The 14,978-nt window shown below is 38.7% G+C and overlaps 1 protein-coding gene and 2 pseudogenes across 1 annotated transcript; 1 reads left to right on the top strand and 2 right to left on the bottom strand.

Moving 5' to 3' along the window:
- The first annotated feature begins 4,676 nt into the window (after positions 1-4,676).
- Positions 4,677-6,760, top strand: LOC121995270 (annotated as a pseudogene).
- A 4,985-nt stretch (positions 6,761-11,745) lies between these two features.
- Positions 11,746-12,507, bottom strand: LOC121997889. The gene has a single exon (XM_042552554.1). It carries the CDS (start codon positions 12,473-12,475, stop codon positions 11,873-11,875), a length of 603 nt encoding a protein of 200 aa, XP_042408488.1. The 5' UTR covers positions 12,476-12,507; the 3' UTR covers positions 11,746-11,872.
- Positions 12,508-13,459: 952 nt separating this feature from the next.
- LOC121997888 lies at positions 13,460-14,172 on the bottom strand (annotated as a pseudogene).
- Positions 14,173-14,978: the final 806 nt, after the last annotated feature.

Genomic DNA, 14,978 nt, shown 5'->3' with positions numbered 1-14,978 from the left:
ACCTCCAAGGGAGGTGACTAATCCAAGGATCCACACAACGCACGCACCCTCCACTAAAGAAACTCTCCTTTATGGTAACTACCAAGGGCGGAGAAGCCCTACAAGACTCAATACAAGAAGAAGAAAGGGTAGTAAAGAAATACAAGCTTACAAGCTTACAATGAGTGCACAAACCCTAACCCTAGTTTCTTCTTCTTGCTTTGATCCGCCTCTTGACTTGGAAGAGCCTCCAAGAACCTTCAAGAACTGGCGATCCCGAGCTTGAGAAGAGCTGTGGAGGAGCTGGTGAAGATCTGAAATGAATCTGTGAAGAGATACCGAAGACAACGCTCGCCTGCGGCTCAAATACGACGCAACGGTCGGATCCCGATCGATTGGATTGCTCCCAATCGATCGGGGAGGCTTTGGATCGATCCACGGATCGATCCAGAGCGCCTCTGTGCTCTGGGAAAAACGCCTGGATCGATCCACAGATCGATCCAGCGCTTATCGTGCGAAGCAGCAGCGTCCCAATCGATCCACTGATCGATTGGGACCTCTGGATCGATCCACTGATCGATCCAGAGGCTCTCTGTTCGCTGGGAAAGGTCTGGATCGATCCACTGATCGATCCAGCTCTTGGTTTTTGCCCAAAACCAAGTCCCAAACCTCTCAAACCAACATCCAGTCAACCTTGACCTGTTGGTACATCATGTCTAGCATCTGGTCACTCCTTTGACCTGCTAGGACTTCCCACACCAAGTGTCCGGTCAATCCCTTTGACCCACTTGGACTTTTCTCTTCGTGCCAAGTATCTGATCACTCCCTTGACCTACTTGGACTTCCACCAGATGTCTGGTCAACCTTGACCCAACTGGATTTCCTCGTGCCAAGTATCCAGTCAAAACTTTGACCTACTTGGACTTCCCAACACCAAATGTCCGATCATCCTTGATCCATCTGGATTTGCCCTTGCCTGACTTCACTCACCAGGTCTTTCACCTGGCTTCACTCACCAGGATTTTCCTTCTGCCTAACATCCTAGTTAGGACTTCTCAGTCAAGTATCCGGTCATCCTTGACCTACTTGACTCTTCTTCAATCACACTGATTAGTCCCTGATCAGAATCTCCCCACATGAGCAACTGCACCTGCATTGTCCATGTGTCTACATGTATTGTCAAACATCGAAACTATGACCAAGACTCAAGCTTGGTCAACTCAGTCAACCTTGACCTAAGGGATATTGCACCAACAGTAGTTATATACTTAGGCTCGTGCCTATATGAGATTGATCCTATACATTAGTATAGTTGTACACGTATGCCTATACCGTATAGATATCACATTGTAGTAAAGTGGTAGAGTGTGCTACTAGTTATCTTTGTCGAACTGACCTCTAAGACGACTTGATTTCAACCTTATTGTTTTACAATATTTATGATGATACTAGAAAGTCAAATTAAATGAGATATTATGACTAGATGACCAATATTCTCTTGATTGAGATTGTTACTAATTTACTTACTATTGTCGTACTTATATATTACAATATTTATGTTGTTATACTTGTCATGTTATGCTTATATATTACGATATTTATGTTATTATACTTGTCACTTATTGCATCTCTATGCATTTGGGTTGCCCACAAGATCATTAGTGGTAGAGTGTTTAGCCCACAATCCATAGCTAGATAGCTACCTACCCATTTTGTCTGCCCATGAGATTGTATGTGATAGAGTATTCTCTCACATACATTGACTATTTAATACATGTCCTGTCTATCCATGTGGCAAAAGGTGATTCGCTCGCCCCCAGCGATGTCCTGTCTATCCATGTGCTTATACATTGTAGAGTATTCTTCCAAAAACAATGACTATTTACTACCCATCCTCTCTACCCATGAGATTGTACATGGTAAAGTGTTCTTCCGTAGCCAATGAATATTTACAACCATGACTGCCCACAAAACTAATTCGTCATAGAGTATTCTCCCACAGTCAATGTTTAATATATGTTTGTTATGCATTTGTTTGTGCAAGATTTGAATGTACTTTATGTATTCCTGATTTTATATTAGTTATACCTGGTTGAATTTGTAGAGGGTTGTGTTGGTATTTTTACTCTTACTTTCATTAGTAAGTAATATTATATGAGACTAATTCCTTTGATCTTCTTACATTTAGTCATGTACTATCTTCTTATAACCACTGAGTTGTTGTGCTCACCACCTCTTGTTTTTCTTTGACCTCCAGGATATCAAGTAAAGAACATGTGTTGACTATCCTAGTGTCACTCAAAGATCAGTACTTGTCAGTCCCACTCGACTTTGAGTTATCGAGTTTTATTTTTTATGTTGTGATTCGGTTGTTTTTCATTATCTATCGACTCTTATAATTTTGGTAGACTTGTAATAAATTTTACCTTGTTTAGTTTGGTTTAGTATTAGTATGTTCACATATTTATGCATGCATACCCACATTATATTTATATAAAAGTTAGTGAGTTTCTATTTTGCATAAATATTTATTTTATATGAACTGAGTTCGATATCGTTACTTCTCATATTGTCACTAGTACGAATAAATATATCCTAATTAGAGCATGACATTTTAAGCCCGCCTTCCTCCCTTCCTCCCCTTGTCGGACTTACTGTCATTATCTACAGCATGACAGGTATCATCATCGGGGCTAAGATTACAGTGCTATTGCTGTTGCTGGCTTTGTGCAGTCCATTCCGTAAGCTCGCTCTCCCTTTCTCACTCATTCCGCCCCATGCACCGATGATACCTCTATCTTCTCTTCCTTTCCAAAGTGTTTCCTTCTACCTTCAGCTCTTTCCCTAAGATTCTCTCCGCTTCCTTTTCCTTCGTTTTTCTTTTAATTTCCTTCCCTTCCCATAGGATATTTTTCTTAACTGAATGGTTGCCTTTCTCTATCTGCACCTAGCTCAGAGTAAACATAACAACTAGTATGATCGGCTAAGCAATAGTGTAGCATATAAAGTCATAATTGCAATGATAATATTATTTTTTATTAAAATATGTAATGAGATGTATAATTAGAATACAAGTTCTTTTAATTTTAGGCACATTGGTTAGTTATTTAATGAAAGAGGCTTGTTTCCTCATGCACAGGTCTCTTCAATTGTATCTTAAATTGATACAAATATCCTAACTAAGTAGGCTGTTTTATTATTATTTTCATATATTGGTTAATTATATAATAATTAATTAATAATTTTTTTATGATATTATTAGAGCATCTGCAACACCTTTAACGTGCAAATGCATTAATATATTTTTTATTTTTTTCAATGAATCTGTAGTATTAACACGTTTAAAGATTTAAATACGTTAATGCTACAGTGCCAAAAAAGTCATCCACATCGGCATTAATGCCTCAAACATTAACACCGTTATAGATACCCTTATTCTTAATAATCAAAGAAAAGTAAAAGAAATATTTATTTATTTATAATCATTTACTAAATCGATAAATAATTTCATATATTAATTATTATCTAATAATTAATTAATAATTTTTATTATATAATTATTTTTAATAAGTCTAATACCATCAGGTTGGACAATCGATTTTATAAATTTATATTTTTTTACAAAAAATAATATAAAAATTTTGAGTCTTGGTGAATCGATGATTTCAAATCGTGAGTTATAATCATCTTGAATCATTAAGGTTAAATGTTGATTCTCATAAACTACATAATTATGTAAACAGACGATTTTACACAATTAAATCATCGGTTTTGAACCTTTGAACTGGTGAACCGTCGATTTTAAATCAGAGTTGGGTATGCTATGGAGACATCCTAGAGGATCCGTTGAGATCACCTTTTTCCCGATAAAAGAAGTTTGTTTATGAATTTACAGGACTTTTCTAGAAACTTTTAATTAGTGAAGCCCTTTTTAGGATAATTTTTTAGGGTAAGGACATCACTAATATTTTAGGGTCATGACATCACATTAGATATTCGATATTTGATATGACACTATTTTATATTGGAAAAACAAACGATAAAATTAACTCTCTTCCAATAACATTACTATACAAATTTAAATCTTTTATGTTTTGACTGGTGGGGAATGAAGTTTTTCGTAACGGAAAGTTACAAATCCATCCACGCGTCATGATTCGCTTGCTCCAGTCTCGTCGTCCGGTAACGACTCCTCGTCCCCGATCAGTAGGCTCGATCAAACCGAGGTTGGACCGCTTCACGGCTACCCGTCGACTGCGGTCATCGCAATATATCGCAATCGATAAGAAACGATCGACGGAATCGAAGCGGAGGCACCAAGCCAATCGCATTCGAATCTCTCTCGCCGGCGAAGCACCAATCGAGAGGCCGGCTATGGATAGAAGACTCCTCTTCCTCTTCGTATTCCTATTCCTCATCCTCGCTTCGCCTCTCGTATGCTCCGCGGCCAAGGTCTCACCTCTCAAACTCCTTTCTCTACGGGTTAGACCATCTTTTGACGCAGATCGACCGATTGCTTCGCAGGTTGGAGCGCCATGCACGACCGACAGCGATTGCGATGCCTGGCTACGATGCAGCGGCTGCGACGGCGAGCAGGGTTCCTGCGTGCGCATCCGCCCGCAAAATCCGAGATCCAAGGTTGGGCGGTCGGCATTTACCCTCCCCTCTTCGTTCGATTTGGGGATTTCTAAATGGGAATCGGGATTGGGAATGTGTTGCAGGGGAGGGATTTGCCGTTCAACGAGTACTCGTGGCTGACAACCCACAACGCCTTCTCTCGTCAGGGAGCTATCTCCGCCACCGGCGCCCGCCTTCTCACCTTCCCCAACCAGCAGGATAATATCACCTCCCAGCTCAATGTATGCAGTATGCTCTCTCTCTCTCTCTCTCTCTCGCTCTCTCTCTCTCACTCACTCTCACACACACACACACGCGCGCACGCGCCTGTTTCTTTGCTCCTTTGCTTGCGAGTTATTCCGCGGTGAGTTTTGGTGCAGCTGGTCGCCTGAAACACCCACTCTAGGGAGTTTCATGCGATCGGGCGTGCTCAGAATTTATATGTATGAGCTATTCAAATGAGATCGAGTAGAGATTGAACATGATTATGACTTTACGCTTCTGGTTACGAAAAGTTGTCAGGCGTCGTCGCCGATAGGCGACGAGGTAAAAGGTGGGGAAAGTATTTTTTTTCTTCGAAGGAAAGGAAGAAGACAAAGCAGTATTTTTGCTGGGGAAGGAAAAAGTTATTTATTATTGTTGTCATTTCTAACACTAAAGCCAGATTGAAAGTCTGGGCTTATATTGTACATTACAAACATTTTTTCATTGAACTGTTTCGCTCATTTTGCAGAATGGTGCGAGAGGATTGATGCTGGATATGTATGATTATCAAAACGACGTCTGGCTTTGCCACTCCTTTGGAGGGCATTGCTACAACTTCACTGCATTTGTAAGTTTCTCAACAAGTTCTCCTTCGCATGTCTCGACTATACACTAACTTCGTATCGTTCCTGATCAGCAACCTGCTGCCAATGTCCTCAGAGAAATTCAGGTCTTCCTAAAAGCACATCCTTCAGAGGTGGTAACAATATTCATTGAAGACTACGTCAGGTCCCCGAATGCTCTTAGCAGGGTGTTCAATGCATCAGGTCTCATGGAGTATTGGTACCCAATGAATCAGATGCCCAGGAATGGTAGTTGGCCATTGCTAAGTACAATGATCAAGCATAATCACCGTCTTCTGGTATTCACATCTGTAAAATCCAAGGAGGCTTCTGAAGGCATTGCATTCGAGTGGAATTATGTGGTAGAAAATAAATGTAACGACACTTACACTTGTAGTACTAACACTAGCTAGTGCCTTTATTTGTATTTTGACTCACTGGATACTACCCCTTATATGCAGATGGCGATGAAGGAATGAATTCAACCTCGTGCCCCAATCGAGCGGAATCATCACCCATGAACACCACCTCCAAATCTCTTGTGCTGATGAATTATTTTCAAACAACCCCGATCAGCTATGTTGCTTGTACTAATAACCTCTCACCTCTAGTGAACATGCTTAGAGCATGCCACCATTTTTCTGCCAAGCGCTGGGCCAACTTCGTAGCTGTTGATTTCTATTTGGTTTGTACTATTTTTTTTTTTTCTACTTCATTCATTTCCACCTCACAGGATACTATCGTGAGTATGATCTAGAATTGACTGGTGTGTTTCCTAATGCAGTTGGGTGATGCTTCTGAAGCCGTAAATGTTGCAAATGGACACATGGTTTGTGGATGTGATAATGTTGCCTATTGCAGGGTGAGTTCAAGTGAATTTTTAAAACTTTGGTTAATATCATAAGCGTCAAAGGTTTTTTATATTGAACAAAATATCAAATAAAAACCATAATTATAAGAAAATCCTACTTAGTACCTCTCTTTTAAGAAGTTCCTTAGGTCTCCTTAAATTATATTCAGACAACATGATTCAATGTACAATCACATTTGATCAATTATAGATAAACAGACCAAATTGTGGTTCTAAGAATAAAATCAGAATAATACTTTTCATAATGTTTTTATTTTTCAAAAAAAAAACATTTTAGGAACTTTTTTTTTTCTGGCTTTTCCTCATATAACATAAAAATATATCAGAATTGTGACTTCTTTATGACATTACAGCCTAATGCTAGCTTCGGCACTTGCGATATGCCACCGCCACCTCCACCTCCAACTCCACCACCGTCATCGCCTGCATCGACTTCATCTTGGATCCCATATTACACATCCAGTGACTCAACTACGCCTGGATTCAACAGATTTTCACAGGTTATAACAATCACAGTCCTCTTGCTTCTCCTGTTCATAACATTCTGAGCATCGTGCCTTATTGTTGAGGTGCTTCATTATTTCATCTGTTGCCAATTATTTTATTAATTATTTTATTATTATTATTATTTTGTTTTCTTCTGACGGCGTGCTCTTCAGTATATATTTCGGTTAAAAGGTCTTCTCCATAAAAAGAAGCCTTGTAAATTATTTTTTTCTCGAAAGGTATGGTGCCCGGCAATTAAGAATCAATTTCCCATTTTCATTATGTTGTTTATGGCAAACATAACAAGTGTATTATATCTTTTAAAAAAAATAATATTTAGGCACACCAGCAATAATGATACCATCACCTCCCGAAAACACAATCCTAGTTCCACAACCTACTAATCTTACACAGCTATCTCCACGAGCTTAGCTAAGTTGGTAAGTGACAGGTTGATTGTCACATAAGGTCTCAAGATTGACAGGGCATAAATCCCTGCAACTTGTATAAATTCACCCCACTTGCCATTTGCTTTCTCGGTCATCATGATTTGCTGACGGGATCATTGAGGACGAACGTATTAATCTTTTATCACAACAAGTACTTACAGAACAAAATGCATCAATCTTTCCACACTGGAAACTAATAGCTCCATTAGAGATTGGCACAATGTTGAGTTCAAGGCTAGAGAAAGGGTTAAAACCCCAAATCATATCCGATAGTACTAATAGAGCTAGCTGCAATGTAAATAGAGAAAGCAAAATCAAGAGAAGATTTACATTGTAGCATCCTCCAATCAACATATTAGACCAAAACATAGTTTCCACCTAACTCAAGCTTAGCAAATTGTCGCCAAGATATTGGAACTGAGTTAATCCTTGGATCATCACACAAACTGCATGTTTAACCTTTTTCGATAAACTTCAAAAAAAATATCCTGTTAGTTCCATCATACAATTCTGACTAGCTTAAAAGTCCAAGAACTTACTATCATTATCTAGAAATGATAAAAAACTCTTTGCATTTGTTGTGGCCTTCATTAATTGTCACATAATAACCAAACAACTCTACTAGCAGTAATCACTTTTCATCAATTAAATCCATTAGTAACAGAATCAGACCTACAGATGTAATTCTAGAGATCAATGAAAACCTCCATAGCATGGAACTATGACCCCACCCAAATGTTAAAGCGTGTACAATCATAAATCATATCAGAGGACTCACAAGAACCACCCTGCCATCTAGGGGTTGGAACAATAAGTATATCGGTTTGATGATTTAAATCAAATCAAAAATTGAAATAAACATATGTAATTTCCATAGAACTTTTGCTTTTCCTGAGCTGTCTGGATGCGCCCATGCCCAAATTGTGATGAAGAATGTCTCAGGTATAACTCTGGTCTGCGATATCACAAATGAATTACAGCGTTCACTAAGACACTGTGTTCAAATGATGGATTGTTTTCTTATATGAATTCTAAGCTGTATGAACTCAACGAAATAAATTACAGTACAACTTAAAAGAAATGTAAAGTAAAGACGATGAACTTGAATACAATAGAATTGCCATCATCCTTGTGTCGTCCACTTAATCTGATGATCCTATGAAGAAGCGATAGGTGTGGTAACCATTCTGGCCAGCACAAGCAGCAGTATAGGACACCCTGGCAGGATGCCAAGCACCAATACAGTCAACTTTGTGAAGACCCCCTGTGTCTTACGGGGAAGGTGAGTGCCAACTCACCGAGTGACAACGCCTTCATAATAACCCTTACCTTTTGTAACACGGATGATATCGAGCATCAATGGGGATTTGCATCTCAAAGAAACTGTAAGCACAATCCACTCCCAGTCCCTCCATTGATTTGAATCTACGCCTCACTTCCTCACTTAAATGCTGAGCCCAGATAGTAACAGTAGTAAGTGAACGAAGACCACGTGGTGTCTTCGCGGAAGCAACAAGTCCGACAACAATCATTGGTGCTGTTTCTATGATTGTAACTGCTTCACATGTTTCCTTCTTATGAAGCTCTGTTCACAAGGAAAAGAGATCGTTTCGTAAGATTAACTGCCGGCTTAAACTAAAAAAAATGATAAATTAATTAGTCTCGTTGGCTAGTCTTCGAGGTAACTGATCCGATTCTATAGAATTTTTTTAAAAAATGCAGCATGCTTTATTTACATGTCCCATTTAGAACTTCAGCGTTAAACTTAAATCCATAAGGTGGACAACGAGTATTTGTTGATAATCATCTGACCTTTCATCAAACCACACCGGATGGGCAAATAAGGTAGGGACTACGAACCACAAGATTTAGAAGATGCATTAATTACGTTGAGTTAAATATACATTATTTTCACATTTGATAGAAACATCTCAGAAACTTTTTTTTCCCTCCAAATATTATTGTTAAAAAAAAATGAAGATTTCTACCAGGATTGGAAAAGGATTTTAAAAAGGAAACAAAATCTAAAAAAAAACCCTAAAATGTACCGAGCATTTATAAGGCGCATCGAACAGATAGCTTTATGACGAGATTTGTCGAATTTAATAAGGATTGAATTTTGACTAGACTGACACATTACTCTCCCCGATTTCTGATCGGAATTAAATAGAATCCTTAAAATGTGCGTAGGTTTCGGGCAGTGCACTTTAGTTTTTTTTTTCGGTTTTTTATTGGACTGCATAATACATTTTTTAAATTATTAAATCAAGTAAGATAATTATAAAATTATTAAATTATCTATTTTAAGTCGAATTGATTTTATTTGGTACAAAAATTATTAAATAAATTGACTGATTTTTTAAATTGATTTTTTTATTAAAAATTAATTTTAAATAAAATCATTTGATTAATTAAATGATTTTAGATTGATATGAAACTAGTTTTTATATGTTTGTTTGACTACCTCTCCTGATTATATTCATATCTTCAAACTGTAATTTAACTCAATATATTAGCAATGATTTTTTAAATAAAAAATATTTAAAAAATTTAATCCAGGTTAAAAAATTAAATCCGTGTTAAAAAATTATTACTCTCAATATATTGAGTCAAATTACTATTTGAGGGCATGAATAAATCAAGAAAGGTAGACGAACACATATGAACTAGTTTATGTCAATTCGAGATCATTTGCTCCATCCGAGGTCATTTGGTCAAGATCGATTTTATCAAAATCAATTAATGTATCAAATGACCTCTAATTGACATAAAACTAGTTTCTATATGTTCGTCCACCTCTTTTGATTGTATCCATGCCCTCAAATACTAATTTGACCTAATATATTCAGAGGAATAATTTTTTGAACGAGAAAATATTTTAAAAATTTAATTCATGTTCAAACAATTATTGTTCTCAATATATTGAATCAAATTGATATTTTAGGGTATAAATATAATCAAGAGATAGACGAATACATAGGAACTAGTTTATATCAATCTGATGTCATTTGGTCCATCAGCCGGTCTTGTCCAAAATCGACTGATGGACCAAAATCAACTGATTTTGGGCAAAATTGGTTGATGAACCAAATGACATTGGATTGATATTAAACTAGTTCCTATGTGTTCATCTACCTCTCTTGATTATATTTATGCTCTCAAATATCTATTTGACCTAATATATTGAGAGCAATGATTTTTTAATATAAATTAAAATTTTCAAATACATTTATGTTCAAAAAATTATTGCTCTCAATATATTTAGTCAAGTTGATATTTGAGAGCATTAATATAATCAGGATTCAGGAGAGGTTGACAACTATATAGAAATTAGTTCTATGTCAATCCAAAGTCATTTGGTACATTAATCAGTTTTGGACAAAATTAGTTGATGGACTAAATGACCTCAGATTGACATAAAACTAGTTTCTATGTGTTAGTCTACTTATTCTGATTATATCCATACTCTCAAATACTAATTTGGCTCAATATATTGAGAGTAGTAATTTTTTTTAACAAAAATGTGTTTGAAAATTTTAATTCATAAATTGGCTGATAGATCAAACAACCTTAGATTGTCATGAAACTAGTTCCTATACGTTCATCTATCTCTCCTAATTATATCTATTATCTAAAATGTTAATTTGACTTAATATGTCAAGAACAGTGATTTTTTGAACACAAATATATTTAAAAAAATTCAATTCATGTGTAAAAAATTATTGTTCTAAATATATCGGGTCAATTGGTATTGGAGGACATGGATATAATCAAGAGATAGACGAATACATAAGAATTAATTTTATGTCAATCTAAGGTCATTTAGTTCATCAACTTATTTTGCCTAAAATTGACTGATGGATCAATTTACATGAAACTAGTTTTTATATAATAAAAATTATTTTTATATTAATCCGAGGTGTTTAATTTGTCAATCAATTTTATTTAAAATTATTTTTAATAAAAACAAATTTAAAATTTTAAAAAATAATCCGCCAATTAATTTGTAAAAAATTGACATTTAAATATAGAAAAAAATTAATTCGATTGATTAAAAAATCAATAATAAGGATAAAATTTTATTAATAATAAAGATAAAATTGGAAATAGATACCTAATTTAATAATTTTAAAATTATCTTACATGATTTAATAATTTTTAAAAATTACCTACCGTTTGATAAAAGTTATTATTGTTTTTTTTTACTAAAGCCCAATTTAAATTCACCAAAACCATACAACAATAATGATTTGTTTTTAAAACAAAAAATCATAATTTTTTTTTTTTTTTTTTTTTTTGCAGATCTTCAAAATTAAAAAAAAAATCTTTATTTTAAAACTCCCATATTTTATTGTTCCATGTTACAGCGTCGAGATTTTATTGTTGGATGAACACAACTCCCATATTAAGTCTCAATTTTGCCTTTTCAGCGTCGCAGTGTTAAATTTGGTTCTTCATTAACTTCTCATCGATTTCAACCAGAAAGGATTTGTTTTTCTGATGCTATTTAAAGACAAAAAAAAAGACCACATTGCAATGAATCTGACAGCCAGCGGCTCATGAAAATCTCCATTTGATGATCACACACAACATCAGTCTACCAAATCCTAACTAAGCATACCTCGCCATGGCTGGATCCGAATCTAGAAGCACAGCAGCACAACAGAGGCGGAGACCATGAACCCGAAGGTGAACATGAGGAAGCCGAAGTGCAGCGCCCAACTCCTCTTGAACTTGCAAAAGTAGCTTTCCGGCGGCTCCTGGTAGTGGATCTCGAAGTCCGCCGGCAGGAGTCGCGGGGGAACGCCTCCGGCAGAAGCAGAGGAGGCGGAAAATCGCAGCTTGACGAGCTTGAGGCGGTCGGTGGCGAGCGCGAGGGTGAGTTTGTGGCAGCGCCGCTGGTACTTGAACCCGTTGATGCAGCGGAGGATCTGCGCGACGGCGACGTAGAAGGAGAGGTGGCCAAGGGAGAGGAGGACGATGGGCGCCCAGCAGTGGCGGCACTGGAGGCGTTCGGGCGGAGACCCCAGCTGCGCCGCCAGGACCACAGCGAGGAAGAGGAAGAAGAGCTGGAAGAGGCGCCACATCTCCTTCTTCTGCGCGTCCACGTCGCGCTTCTTCTCCAGGATTTTCTCGAAGTGGAGCTGGATGATGGTGTTCAGCGCCTGAATCGAGGCTTCTATCCCCATTCCCGCCTCCGCCACGATGCCGTCTCCGCCGTACCCCATCGCCGTCTCGGCCGCCATCCTCTTATGCCCTCCAGATCGGAGGCGACCGAATGGCGTTCTAAGTAATAGTACGCGACTGCGTACGCTGTACCGCCAGAATATTATAAATAAATAAAAGGGGAACTAGTTAAGGTATTTTGAATTAGGGTGGTAACCAACTCGAAAAACATTTAGTTACAACTCGAGTCGAATTTAAATATGTTCGGATTAGTTTTCGAGCTAAACTCGAATTAAAATTATTTTGTTCGAAAGTTTACGAATCACTCGTGAGTTATTATTTAGAATAATATAATTATATTTATAGTTATATAAAATTATGTATTTCGAGCCAAACTAAGCTTCAAACTGAGTTTCAAATCAAGTCCTTATATTTTTGAGCCATAATGTTCGGAAAAGCTCGAGCTTGAGTTTGAAAGTTTCGAATCCAACTCGAGCTTTCTTTTGAATCGAACTCAAGCTGCAATAAATAATAGTTCGAACTTTGAATATCTCTATTCGAACTCGAACTCAAACTCGAATACTATTTTTTTTTTTTTAAGTTCACTTCGATTCGATTAATTTACTGTCCTGGTTTAAATTAGGGATGCGAGACTAATTGGGAGTCGCTTAATTGGTGATGCGGTGGAGCAGAAAGGAAGTAGGTTTGGGAGATGTGAAAAGGATGATCGTTGGATGGAGATCGAAGGGGCAGGGTAGTGATCTGATCTCAATGAGGCCGGCGAGCGTTGAAAGCGACGGGAAACGTTGCGAGGCACGTGATAGCGGTCCAGAGAAGCTGTCTCATCTACTGCTTGTGTCAGTATCCGGTTGATGCAACCGGTTGTGCGCGTTCCCAGGTCATAGCATTCGTAGGCGGCGGAAGATTAGAGCTCGCATTTATTTTATTTTTTTAAATTTTTATTGTTTTATTATTGTAAGAAATATGAATAAGCCTCCTTTCACTGCATTTTTGTTCTTTTATTTAGATTGCACGATTAACAGCAATCCATTGCAGGCATTTTTTGTCTTGATCATGACGCTACGCAAGTAGTCAAAGTGGCATGCCGCCGACGAGCTTCATCAGCCCAAACGTCACGGCCATGGCTGCCCACCCGCCGGCCACCACCCTCGTGCACGATCTTGCCACCGGCGCCCGTCCAAGCGCCGCCCCCGCGCCGCCCCCGCGCCGCCGAACCCCACCAGAGCTGCGCTTGCCGCCGCCGCAACCACGCCTAGCCTAACTTTGTAGTTCCCGATGAACCCCGCCGCCAGCAGCGGCACCACCGCCCCCACAGAGAACGCCAGCGCCGACGCAGCTGCAGCCTGCAACGGGCTCGGCAGCTTCCCCGGCCGGACCTCCTCCTCCTCCTCCTCTCCTGCCGCTGCCGCCCTCTGCTTCTCCCTCCTCTTCTGCGCCGCCACCTCGATGTCCACCTGCGAGTACACCGACACGAACTCCCCGATGGCCATGCTGCACGCGCCGCCCACCATCACCGAGAACCCCGAAAGCACCATCGCCTTCGCGTCGTCCTTCACCGCGCCGACGCCCATCATCAGCGACGCGGTCGAGACGAGCCCGTCGTTGGCGCCCAGCACTGCCGCGCGAAGCCACTGCGCTCGCTGCGACAAGTCTTCCACATTCTCCTCCATTGCGTGATCAGCCACCGCTCTTTCAGCTTCAAAACCTCCGACCGAAATCTTCACGTCGCCATTAACAGCCGCCATATGAGTCAAAGCAGAGCAGAGAAGAAGGCAGCAGGCGCTCTTTTTATAGCGATCCGTGATCGCCATTGACGACGTGGCCATCGTCCATGGTGGTGGGGCCACTAAATAAAATAAACTGGCAGAGGATTGCTGAATAGATGAGCATCTCCATCTGGTTGAATGCAGATTTTTTTAAAAGGGAAGGGAGTATGCATTCCACACTCCATCCACTAGCTATATACCCTAATGGAGCCGTGAATAATATTAATTAATGCTTAATTTTCTATATCCCTTTCCCCGACTAGTTGGCGTCCAAGTTCTTATCACGAATAATCCCTTTGTTCTGGACCGGGACCCTGGGAGGGCTCTAATTGGCAACCACTAGTTGAATCTCACTTATTTTTGACTGAGATGTGAGTATTTAGACGTCTAGGTGGGTGCATGCATGTACCTTGCTTTCGGGGTGTAAGATAAACGCAACTTTTCTTTGTGGCTCACCATGATCACGATGAAAACATAAGTTTAATGAGTGGTCACTCAAATTAAGTCGATCCCATTCAAGATTGTTGATCGGTCATTTACCTAACTTCATCACAATTACATGGAGAAAGATGATCAATCAAGTGAGTTTTTAAACTTTTAGATCGTTTTTATTAGTAGCATTATTGATGATGTCATTTAACTACCTAATTCCATCATGATTAAGCTAGTATTATCATGATTGTGTGATTTTGAAGTTAATTTCCATTTATATGATAATAAAGTAATTTAATGTAGACACAATTCGATCCTTAGTGATAAGTGTTTTTTTTCCTTCATTCATTATCCATGATGATAC

This window comes from Zingiber officinale, chromosome 6A (assembly GCF_018446385.1).
Source record: "Zingiber officinale cultivar Zhangliang chromosome 6A, Zo_v1.1, whole genome shotgun sequence".
NCBI lineage: Eukaryota > Viridiplantae > Streptophyta > Magnoliopsida > Zingiberales > Zingiberaceae > Zingiber > Zingiber officinale.
This window is presented reverse-complemented; position numbering and strand designations above follow the sequence as displayed.